Source organism: Pyxicephalus adspersus, chromosome 6 (assembly GCF_032062135.1).
Source record: "Pyxicephalus adspersus chromosome 6, UCB_Pads_2.0, whole genome shotgun sequence".
NCBI classification, from domain to species: domain Eukaryota; kingdom Metazoa; phylum Chordata; class Amphibia; order Anura; family Pyxicephalidae; genus Pyxicephalus; species Pyxicephalus adspersus.
The window spans coordinates 57,707,811-57,720,958 of record NC_092863.1 but is presented as its reverse complement, the minus strand read 5'-3'; the positions used below and the strand labels follow the sequence as shown (position 1 = coordinate 57,720,958).

The window sequence follows — 13,148 nt, the reverse complement described above, 5'->3', positions numbered from 1 at the left end:
TGCTCATGTTTTTTTCTATGATTATAGGCTGACAAATAGGCAAAGATGTTAAAATATGTGTTTTTTTAATACTTTTTTTACATCCATATTTTTAGTGCATGTAAACACAAAAACTAAAAAAAAATAAATATATAAAGCTGGTCTTGTGTCTTTTACACCCGTAGTATATTATTTACTGTCTGGCCAGAACTGTGAGGTGTGTGTATGTGGCGGTGGAGAAGTGCTGTGTTACTATACAGTGTTGTGAATGGTTCAGTTCATTTGAATATAAAATAGAAATCTTCCTTAGGAGATGATAAAGGTATGCAGTTATCTATGATATTTATTATCCCAATTTAAAAAATAAAGAAAATTAGACACCCAGCTTGAATCTCTGGCACTGGATCATGTTGAAGAATACAGGTACTGTCAACTATTTATACTGTAAACTTGAATTACCTAAAACCTCCATTTGTTTGTAATTGAAATCCCCCAGTCCTCCACTTTTGTAATGACATGAGAAGCATACGGTACGAAGATTGATGTGTGCCTTGACATAAAATCCTGGCTCTTACAACAAAGCATTTAATTCCATGGTCACTGCCAGAATGGACTGGATTGGCATTTTATTTTCCTGTCAAGGGATGATTTCCAGGGTGAACTATGGGCTGAGCAGAGTGAAAAATATGAAGTGACATCATGACAACCATTTTCTTCTCTTTCTTATTGTGGTGATAAAAGTATTTTTGTAATCTTTTAAACTTATATTTACAGTCCAGTGCATGTGCTGGTGAAAAGTACAGACCCTTCATTGTACTTCGTAACCATTGAAGAAGGTCTGAACAATGAAGGAGCAGCTGCATATCAAAATTGTGAACTCTCTCTCTCTCAAGTCATATACAAAAGATCTAGATAAAAAGGTTGTCTTGTTTTTATGGCACCAGTTTGCAGTTCGGCACCAAGTTTGTTAAAGGGTATGTTAGGGCAAAAAAAATAAATTGCAGAAAAGTATCTGTTGACCTTCCAGAAATCCATTGTGTACCTAACTTCCTATTTGCCAAAAATACAGTTCCTCTGCTGTAGAGAAATTCCAAGCAATGTTATCAGCTCTGCCCAATTCTCTCATATGGACTGTGAAACACCCCCTTTCCTTATAACCATACCCTAAAGAGGGTTCCATATTTAAAAAGTAGAGAACTCAGACAGGACCAAAGATACAGTGAAAATGTTGTTTATCTATTTGTTATTCTTTATTTGAACTTCGCTTAGAGGTTTAAAAGATTTGGTGCACTGACAATTATCCCTCCAGTACACCTATTATTGCATTCTTCAGAAAGCCCAAATACTGTATGGAAGGCTTTGGGTGCAAATGGATATATTTGTAATAACATGAGCAGTCATTTCTTCACATTTCATTTCAAGCAGAAATCGCATTCATTACTATATGGTTAGTTTACATCTTTGTATTCCAGTTTAGTAACTGTTTAACAAAAGGACATGTAGAATGTATGTGTAACACAATGCACATGACATATTGTGCCTTGGAAAATCTTTATGCTTTAAAATTCCTCCAATATGCCCACATAAACAAAAATGTGCATTTAATTCTAGAATTTAGTAGCTGGAAAGGTGAGAAAGAGATAATAAAAGCTCAGTGCCAATAATATTTTTTGCACTTCTTTGTAGTTATTTATGTTTTGTGCTCCCCTTACTGTTCTGTGTCCCTCGTACTTAAGTTAATGGCAGAAAGAACTTTGCTGAATTCATAAAGTAAAAACATTTGCACTTCATAGATCAACTTATAATTCAGCAATCCTCAATGTTCAGTTGTCAATGCATTTTTTCTTAGAATTTATAATCACACATATTTTTCTATTACATCCTGCTTGGCCAAACATATTGTTTTGTATTTTGGGAACAGGTTGAACATTTTTATAGTTTCTCATAAACTGCGTCTATTCGTAGGGAAGCAAAAGTAATTTATTACATTATTTGACCACATCACTTCTAGCAGGGATGTGTATAACCAGATAGCACGTGTAATAACACAAACTAGGGTACAATTCTGCAATTCCCAATGCGATTTTGTATTATTTTTTCCTGAGGATGGAGTGAAAGTAAGTTTAGGAAATTCCAAGGAAGACGTGGGATGGGATGAAGTTTGGGTTTTGAGCTATCCTGCATGTTTGTGGTTCATTTGTTACTCTGAATGTATGTGATTTTCTCCAGGTTGAATATATACCAAATACATTTTCCTTTAAACTTAGGTCAGGTGTCTTAGGAGGTCCTGTAATTGGGACTTTTTTATGTCTCAGTCCCCTTATATGGCCATATTGACAATGTGCTAAATGTGTGATAAGAAAGACCTAGAGAGTGTACCTAGAGAGATTTACAGAAATATTTGAAATTTTCCTTTAGCTGGATTTGTTGTCTAATGTGTGTAAGAGTTTTTTTTCTAGTGGAAATATCATAAAAATCTATTTGCAGTTACTCTAAATGTTATATTTAGAGTTTTTTAGCATCTTTAAATAGGGCATGAACTGCACACTTTCAAAAGCAAAAACGTCACCTGTCACTTTGGCAATGAGCAGCTTGGTGTCATATGTTCGAGACCTTCATCCTATATCTACATTTTCTTTTTGCATAATGTGTGTCCCCTCTGCACTCAGCTGATAACCAAAACAAGAGGATCAGGCTGATGCCGTCTCTCAACTTCTACCTCCTAACGTACAGAAAGTAAACGTGGACCTGTCACCTGTCAACAAGAGGTCTTACTTAGCTGTCACCTATGATAATAGGGCTGTCACCCATCCTCCTTCATTTATACCTATGCTTGACTGTGGTAAAATGTGGAATAACGCAGAGAATGCCAAGTTACTTCCACACACACACACCTGGCAAACAACATGCAACACGCTTGACAAACAGAATTTGAGAACTGATGAATACGGAGGCAGTAGGGATGCTCTGGAACAAGCAAGCTTGTGCAACACATTCTGTTGTAACTATCAAAGGAAGTGTAATGGATTCTGTTATACCATTGTTTAGGTTTTATTTATTTTAAAATGATTGCAATTGCTAATTGTCAATATAAAAATGAAATTGCATTTAATGTGTGTTATCCTCTGTTTTCCACCCTCCTCACTGTGTGCTATCCCTGACATCTCTCCACTGCTCTCACAGTTCTGCACAATCACTCAGTTTATCTGCAATGCCATGGAAAGTTTTCATCTTAACTGAATAACCCATTTTAGTAATATGGGCCTTACAATTTTATATCTCCCCTCCTTATGCTGAGCTCATCAGCTTGTGGCAGTTATAAATTAAGGTATATATCCAAATAAAATGTCTAACCATAGTTTTTGGGATTCTGCTTTATCTGTATTTTTACCTTTTGGTACTTGAACAACGAGGAGACAAATAAAAGGAATTTTCATGTTGGCTTGTAAACTCAGACTGTTACCAAAGAAAATTCCAGGGACCCAGACAGTGGAGTTTAGTTAATTACTTCTGTCTTGGAGCCATTCCTTGAAAATTCAGTGGACAGATCTATAATTAAAACCACAGGACTCCTTGCTGTGCAGTTTATTTTTTGTGGCCACTCCAAACTGACTGCTATTAATAAAAAAAATCCAGTTTTTCTGGTTAGTTGGAGACTGATACATATAGTACACTCAGTTTAACAGCACTGATCATTGGCTATTTTTTTTAGTGTATATATATATATATATATATATATATATGTAATTCAGAGGGTAAGTTGCAGCCAGGTGCGGCCAATCCAATGTTGCCAATATTCCCAGAATTGGACATCCCTGCACCCCAGGTGAATTTTCACACTGCTCAAAGCAATTGCAAAAAATCCAATTGCTACATCCCAGACTGTACAGGCCTCACATAGTATGTTAAATGTTAAAAATGTTAATGACGTACATTTGGATAAAGTCTAAACAAGTATAGCTTGCTTGGAAATGTTGCCAGGAGAAGGCCTTTTCATTCTAAAAAGAACGTAGCAGTATAGCTTGCCACATTAGGCAAACACAGCACATCAGCGCAAACACCTCATGCCAACTGTCAAGCATGGGGTGAAAGGGGTATGATTGTGTTTTCTGCAGCCACAGAACCTGGGCACCTTGGGGGCATTGAGTCAACCTCCAACTCCTCCATATACTAAAGTATTCTGGAGTCAAATATAAGGCCATCTTTGCAACAGCTAAAGCATGGAGAAAATGGTTTTGCAACTATACAATGATCCCAAGCACACCATCAAATCTACAATCTTCAGAATGGCTGAAAAAGAAAAGAATCAAGGGGTTTCAATGGCCCAGTCAAAGTCCAGACTTATTTTAGATCAAAATACTCTAGGGAAATTTTAAGAGAGTTTTACACAATCAAGTTCACACATGAACTTTAGCAATGATGTAAAGAAGAGTGGGCCAGAATTTCTCCACCATAATGTGAAAGACTAATAAAGTCAGGCAGAAAATTACTTTTTGCTGGTAAAGTTGGTTCTACAGGCTGTTCAACCACAGGGTATACTTAGTTTTTCACACATGGCTACTGCATTTTGGCTTAGCTTTTTGTTATTTAAAATATGACACAGTGAAACATGTTGACATTGTGTATATCTGTTATCTGTGCATATTTGTTCCCTTTTAGTCTGTTAAATAGACCATTAAAAATGTTTTGCAATATCTTGGACAGAGCTGTCCAGAGTCCTGTGCATTCTTCCTGGGTAATCTCAGATAGTCCACTTAGCTGGCACCCAACATGGACCAAGGACAGGTGATTATGAACTGGGTTTAGTTTCACTTTAACCACTGTGTTGGGGAGAGGGGAAAGCATTTATAGATGAGCAAAGTACAATATGCCAGAGCTGACACAATTTCTTGTCAGTTTCAGTCCACAAAATCCTGTATATTCCTATCTCATAACTGGACATTTAGATTATAATATGTTTTTGGCAAATCAACGGGAGTTTTTCTGTATCTGCAAAGTCTTTTGTCTGACTAAAACATGCTGACATATGTATTGTAGAACTATACTATGTATGTTCTTTTTATGTTCTCCATATATATATCCTAAGAAAACAGGAATATACTACAGTAGATAAATGCTAACATGCATTCAGTGTGTAAGACTTGGTCACTAAGATAAATGTAATCCAGTTTTCTAATGACAGCTGGTAAGTATTATCTAATACTTACAGGTTAACAGCTGGTATATAGGAAGTATTCATTTGAAAATAAATACCCAATAATTTTTTGAAAAATGTTTAAAATACTAATAAACAGTCCAGAGTTTACTGTATTATATATTAGTGGTTTACAATTCATGGCATCCAAACTTTGTGTGGCCACCAGATACATTTAATTTGGCTCCAGCATCCTCCCAGCAGGTGCATAGTAATTATTCAAACATCTTCCAGTTATTAAACAACTTCAAACAGGTATGGAAACCTGGAAGCAATCTAAATCTATCAGATGCATATCATTTCATACCATATGCGACATTATTATTTGATGAAGTGTTTGGTAAGAATGTAACTATCTGTAAATGGACCCTAACATCCACAGCTGTCAAAGGAAATGTCTTTGTAATTAATCTCTAAAATATTCAGGCATTTGTTTGAAATGGTCAGAGAGGGCATGGCTATGGTTGAGAAGCATAAGACAATAAGCACCCAAACTCTTTAAGCCAAATTTATATATAAAACTGCAAATTACAAAGGTTGTGTAGGTTGTGAAAAAAACAGGACCTTGACCTGTAGTTCTCTCTAATAGTGTCCAGTTAGTCTACACTCACAGGTTCGGAAGCAAAAGTATAATTTAAAGGATGCAAAAATTTTCCTACCTAGTCCTAGATGGTCAGGATCAGTAGATATTTTTAGTAAAGCCTTTCTTAAACTTTTTACCCTTGAGGAACCCCTGCTCAAACCCTTTTATTGGGGATCAGTGGGAAATCCTCCTAAATTGGTGGCAAGTGTAAATAATTCATCTCTTACACTGTTGGCTAGAATACCATGTTTATGGACAGCTAAAAACATCATTCAGCTTACTCTACCAATGGTCCCGAGCAGGCATTATCAAATGCAAGGTCAATCAGCCACAGTCCAAGGAATCCCTGGAAACCTTCGTAGGTACCATGTGATCCCCGGTAAAGAATGACATTTTTTAGTATTTCTCTAACAGACAGCACTAAATTTAGTAAGGCTTGGTTTATAAAGAGTGAAAAAAATCAGTCTTTTTATCAGAAAATGTTGTCCTGTATGTGTCCCTCTGGGCCTGGGTTTGGACAGCCATGTACTAGATCTTCTAATCTGTTCTGGCAGGGTTATTGGCAGGTTGCTTTTAACTTCCCTCAAGCCAAGTAATGTTCACAAATAAGATTTTTGAGGTGACACCTTAAAATTGTCAGCTTTTAAATTATTTGTAATAGTTTTGTAAATTTTCTGACTAGAATTTTAGAACACGTGACTATGATTTGGGCTGCAGGGTGCAAGAAGAGGAGGCACTTATATTTTTATTATATTAGGTGAATTGATTATAAATATATTAATAAATATTTTATATATTTGTGACAGTAACCTTATCTGTTTACTGTTTGATTCACAATAAATCATTTTTTTAACAATATATTATTTCCACTACACTAGGAACAAGACTTAACAATGTGTAGAATAGGTACCAGCACACAGCAGATTGGGGAGCTATGGTGAATGTGTTCAGGAAATGTTTATAGCATGCCAAGGCCAGTCCAATAAAACACAGTAGTTGGATATACAAACTGAATTCACTGATAACGTATCAAATTCATACAATATGCCAGTTGTATACTCTGTTAGCTAAATCCTTGATTCTATAATTGGGTTTATGGTGTTAAGTATAGAATGTTATTGGTCTTGTACTCATCATGGTTTATTGCTTTCAGACACACTATCAGTGCCTCGCTGGTCACCACAGATTCCACGAAGAGATCTGGGAAACTCCATCAAACACAGGTAATGTGGCTCTGCATTAGGCACAGGAAGAAATTACAGACAGGAAATAGAAAAACCCATAAACTGGCAATCTGTGCTATTTGTGAAATGCTACAGTAGTCAGGCTGGATCCTCCTGGGAATACATTGTGTATTTATTACAAAAGATATTAACCAATTTATTTGAGGAAATATTTAATTTCATGCCCACAACATCCTTTAAGCACTTTACTGAATTTAACACTCTGCCTGTTTACTTCTTGTTTCTTTATATTCTCAGATTGCCCTTAGCTCAGATTCATGATAATACACTTTTTTAATAAATGGACAATTTTCAATTCAGATTATCTACAAAAATTAGGATGTTTTATTACAAGTGTAGAACAAATTGCTTGGCACTTGGTTATCTATACAGCAATCAGACAGCAATATAATGTGTTTCTGAGAGTGTATCCAAGACTAAAGCATCTGACAGCACTGAATAACACTAACACTAACACTTTTAGAGATATCCAATGGATGTTAGTTGATCTTTTATGAACGTTTCGATAAATGATGAACAAAGGAGTGCTGTGCACACAGCACCATTCAGTTCAATGAAGAGGGGGGGGGGAGGATGAGCAAGTGGCACCCCACTGTGCTCTCCTCCATAGGAGTGAACAACGATTGAATGATGATGGAGGATTTCAGGGGACTGCTGTATACGTCAGATTTTCACCCTAGATAAACATAGTAATTTATCTTCTCTCATGCTGGTGCAAGTATTCCACCTAGAAAAGCCTACTTCTTTACGTAGGAATACATTGGAGTCAGTAGGTGGATGTTCCATTCTAGCAGTGTCCCTCCTAGGCCAGCCTATTCACATTGAGGTCAGTAGGCAGAGGTTAAGCTACCCCAGTGAGACACATTTATATGACTTGCCTGAGGATGGTCATAGAAGGAAAGTAAAACAACAGCAGTATACCCACCACCATCAGCCCGCCCTTGGCAGCAATGTTACCCATGCTGCAGCTCTCTATGCACTTGTGCACTAGTCTCCACCACAGATCCCTCCTCAGTTTCTCCCTTGCCAGGTACTACACACCACCCAAATATTTAGTGGGCAAGGCAACTGTGATTGTGACAGGCCATAATAGACCCTAATATATTCCAGTCCCCACTGCCAGCCCGCCATTGCATGCCTGAAGCTGCCTTTCTACAATAATGAGATCAATGATTTGCAATTAAAGGAGAGGTCTGAGGGACCAAATGTTACAGGTCTCTCCAGGCCCCATAGCAGTCACTATAATTGCTATCCACTTCCACTACTGCTTGTGATTCACTTTTTATCACTTACCAAATGCTTTTTTCACTCTTCAGTCATTGCATGTTGCTAATTCTTTTTCCATTGATGATATAGCTCGTGCCCTTCTTTCAATTTTTGTTTTTTACTTCAGTTTGGATGAATGATTAATTCTTGTTCAGGTGGCTGGTTATGTCTCATATGGTGAGCCTGTGATTGATAGTATTGCTTTTGATATTCTGTCAGGTATATATGAAGGTCAGGTTTGATTCTGCTGAAACTTTTCTGTAGAAGACATTTGTAAGAATCTGATGACTTCTGCTCTTTTCTGTTCGTTAAGACCAGAGACTATCATCCAATGAAAGAAGTTTCTGGTGAAGACTGGATGTTTATTATACTTTAGGAAAACTCTTTCTTCCTACTGGTAACATAGAATCATAGCTAATTTATGACAGCATTAAAAGCAAAGAAAGGAACAACTTTCATGCAACACATTCATTTAAGATATAGGAAAAAAGGGCGTAAACAAAACTCTTAATGCTGATTTTTAGGTTAATGTGCAGTTTGTACAATTGTACAGGCTTCTCTACTGTACTACAATTACTTGTTTTGACTTCACTGCACACTGTAGGAATGCCACATTGTGCATTAGAATCTGTAGAAAGTCAGATTGAACCTGACACATTTACTGCATAAATGATGGTAAACATCATCAATGCTTTTCTCCCACAGTCAACCTATTCTTGGTCTGCATGTTTGAGTTTTTGGATTTAATTTCTTTGAATCATAGAGGCTCAGGATCAAATAGTAACAGTATCTAGGGTGGTCTTTATGCAAATCTTTTCTGCCTAAAAATGCCTACTTCTTTACATAAGAGACAGGGTGTTGCAAAGTTTTAGGAATGTTTTAGGAAGCTCTGTATAGCTCCTTTCACTAGTGATGTTCTGCATGTACAGAAAAGCCTATTAAGGAAAGGAAAGAAATAGAAAGTTTTTTTTTAAATTTGAATTAGCATATTGCTAAGTGATGGGATAAAACAGTAATGGCAAATTATAACTGGACTGAACTTCATCTTTAAATAGGTGTTCATTACACTGCCCCATGGGAGTAGAAAGAGCTAAGTGTAACTTTGTGTCTATAACTTCTTCCGAAATCAATAGCTGGTTTGTTTTGCAGATCAACAAAATCAGTATTGTGTTAGCAATCAGAAAACCTTAATTGTTTTAATACTGACCCAAAGGGAATATCTAATCTTACTAGGAACTCCATTTTAAGGAACATGGAAACAGAATAACTAAATCATTATAAACAAATTTTATGCAATTGGTAATTTTTGCTTTCATTTATATTAAAAATGCATTTCCTTTTCATGGCTAATATCCAAATGTAGTTACTTACCCTGCAATGCATTAAAGAATACCACAATCTGAATGTATTGCTTAAAGTTGGCTTTGCAAGAACAAAAAAATCTGCTAATTACCTAGCACCCCCCCAAAAAACACAACAAAACATCAAAATGTAAATATTAAACAACAGAACAATCAAGAGAAAAAAAGTAAACTTACTGTACACCCAGACTCCTGCCAGGCTCATCTTGGGAAAAGTCACATAATGGAGCTTCCAGTTGATTATATATATCCAAGCACACTCCAAACACCCTTAGGACCTTAACAAGGTGGTTGGTGGATAGTGCCTCAGAGTCAATCATCAAAATGGGGTTATAAGCACACTCTTTAGATTGCAAAGAGAAACTTTAATGCTCACATGTAGTAAAGTAATGTTTCAGAGTCTCTCAATACTCTTTCACCAAGCAACAGTTTTCAGACTGATCATCCCATATCCCACAAGATACTTGTGCTTCAGTACAAGGATTATTTGAACAGGCTGTATAATAACATGGCTGCCCATATAGGCATAACAAAAGCTGGGTTGTATTTTTTCTTTTTGCTCCTGTTTCATTTTTTGTATCACTGTTCTGTTCTTTTAGGGACTAGGGGGTGTACCTTTTAAGATATAAACTTTGCTTAAAATTCGAACATGTTACCAATGGCTATTCGATTGCCAAAGTTTTTTATTCCATACCCTTAAATTAAAGGTATAGGACTAAAAGAGTTAACCATGTTATTTCAGGAGAAGGGAAGTTAAATGCTTTTCTTATTTAATGCAAGGTGATTGATTTCCCTGTTTAGGAAGAGTAAAGACTGAGCCATTCTTGTTCTACCTGAGAGCAATCTCATCTACTTCTCTCCCTCGCTCCCTTACTCATCTCCCAAGAAGGAGGATCTGGCCTGAATTTGAATCCCATTTCAGCAGCTGAACTATTAAGATGAGATAAAACTCCCAGCAAGGATGATAAAAAAAAAATCAAATTAACTCGAGGCTTGGCAGTTCTGCAATAAATTTTTTACTGGGCAGAAATGGAAGCACTTTGTAAGCGCATTCGAGATAGAACCCAATCCTTTCTCCCCAACTTTGCATCGATAAGATGTTTTCTACATTGAATATTGGACTAGGTTAATGCTTAGTGTATAAACTTTCATATCAGGCAAGAGTAGCGATGTCCATGCTGCACACACTAGAAGCTCCTTCTTGTTGCAAAATTCAAGTAGCATTGTTAAAAAATAATACATCTATGACTGCAGAAGCTGTATGTTATGAGAGTGGAAAATATAAATAGGATACGACCAGGCAGTAGATTAAAGCCATAGAAGAAAAAAAATAAAATGGTATTTTCTGCCTATATATTTATTATTTGATTACAAGTAATAATTATATATTAATAGTTTAGTTATATTCTGTTTATACATGTGAAAAAGAAAAATTACTATTTGGGGATGTAAAATTGACATTTCTATTTCATACTGATTAATATGTTGTATAATAAAGTTAGTTCATTAAACTGTTTAAAATAAAATCCAGACTATGCACACTGATGCAATTAAATATGAACAAGCAATAAAAAGTAATTTAAAACTAGATCATGTTTATCCTATAGAATTGTAAGGAAATTTGTCTTTCAAATTTCACCATAAGTTCTACCTTAGATTCTTTAGGTAGACAGGTCAAATGATAAGTAGACAAGGGATGGTGGAATGAATGAATGACATGATTCGTATCTCGTATTCCTATATCTGCTATCATGGCTTAGAGGGTACTAAGTCACAGGGGATAGATTTATGTATTTTTTCTGCACTTTGGGGCAAACAGATAAAGCAGACATACTTTAAGGGTCATTTACTTGTAAAGGAATCACATTATTTCCTGTTAAAGCTCTGAGATTGTAACGTGACCATAATAACTGAACTGAAGTTACTCTTTAAGTGGTGGAGGGGAAGGGGGTAAGGTCATTTCAATGCATTGGCTCTTGGCTCTTGTACAGAAAACACGTAACACTGGCATTAGTTATACTTTAATAGTGTTAAGTCTTGATTTGGGGAAAGCCTCATCTTCTGGTGAAAAATAGTAATAAAACTGCTAACATAATTTTATTGTATTCATTTAAAAGTTCTTAAATACTAACACAGCCCAAATGATTATCTTCAACTGAGCTACCTTGAAGATTTGAGAAGAAAATAAAGTGGAGCACACCTTAATGAAATTTAGATCTAGAACTCGGACAACTAGAAAATCACTCATAGTGTACCCAAACATAGGCATACATTGTCCCACATTTCTAATGATACTAATGCAGTTTTTGACCTTGCTTGAACACAGATCAATCATAAGTTAAACTGAGTACAATGAGTATTGACCATTAGGAGGCAAACCTTATTGCTGTATAGTGTTCAAGGGATTAATGTTCTCCCCTGACAAAACAGAGATAAACCCACGCCATGTAATTCTTTGTATGGGGAACTATAACAAGGTGCACTACCTATTTATTCTGCAAATTGTCAAACTTAAATAAAGTCTCCTGTATGTGGTATAAAATAGACAGGTACAATTACCTAATTAAATATGTAATTTCATGGTATCCCATTATCACATACCATTAGAATAAAACATAAGATAGACCTCCTCACCCCTGAGGATTGGTTGCCAGAAGACCAGTCTTGTCCACAAATCTAAGCCCATCACTGAAAATGTCAAGCATCACAGTTTAAAAAAAAATAATTTTCAGTTAAGTGTCTGTGATGAAAGTCATAGAGGTGGAAGCACTTGGATTTCCCATTTTATGAAATGAGCAATGTTCCGATAACTCTTGTAACCTCCTCTGAAGGGAAGGGTACACAACAGACAATGGCTTGTGAAATGTCACTGTCCACTTCACTGTCCTACCACCCTTATTGGCCCAGGTAACTGCTGTGTTGATAAGAAAATAGTCTAGTGTATAGTTGTACTCAGAGTAATGGCCTTGTCTGTTATCCTGTCCTTCTTAAGGAGATTTAAAATTGGGAAATAAGGATCTGAGTCACTCAGAAAAAAAGACACAATATATTTGTGGCTGGTAGAGACCTTTTGCTTATCAGTAGTAACTCGGAAGTGCATCAGTATTACCAGAAGTATGAATTATTCCGCTTAACATTGTACTGTTTTTATCATGAGTCAAGCTGATCTCCTTTGCTTGCTCCCTAGGTTTTCTACCAAGTATTGGATGTCTCAGACGTGTACTGTCTGTGGAAAAGGGATGCTGTTTGGACTGAAATGTAAAAACTGCAAGTATGTTGTCTTTTTTTAATAATGTAGTCGGAAGTGGCTGTTCACTATTAACTATGAACAATTGGAATGATACTCCAGATTTGGCAAATGCTATTATATGATTTTAATTTAACATATGATCACATTACTTGTTTTTGGTGAAATAAGTGCTCAAGAGCAATAATATACTTTAAAGTGTATGTCATGGCAAAAAAACAAAAAAAAAAAAAACGCATTCAGTACATCACTGTAGTGCATACACATTTCTCAC

At 36.0% G+C, this 13,148-nt stretch overlaps 1 protein-coding gene across 3 annotated transcripts in view; it reads left to right on the top strand.

Annotated features, from left to right (window-relative positions):
- Positions 1–13,148, top strand: part of KSR2 (kinase suppressor of ras 2) — a 202,246-nt gene that overhangs the window by 116,676 nt on the left and 72,422 nt on the right. For all 3 annotated transcript variants that reach the window (XM_072415949.1, XM_072415948.1, XM_072415950.1), the window contains 2 exons: positions 6,910–6,979; positions 12,815–12,898. In XM_072415949.1, the coding sequence (XP_072272050.1) occupies positions 6,910–6,979; positions 12,815–12,898 (154 nt within the window). The remainder of the gene's footprint in view (positions 1–6,909; positions 6,980–12,814; positions 12,899–13,148) is intronic.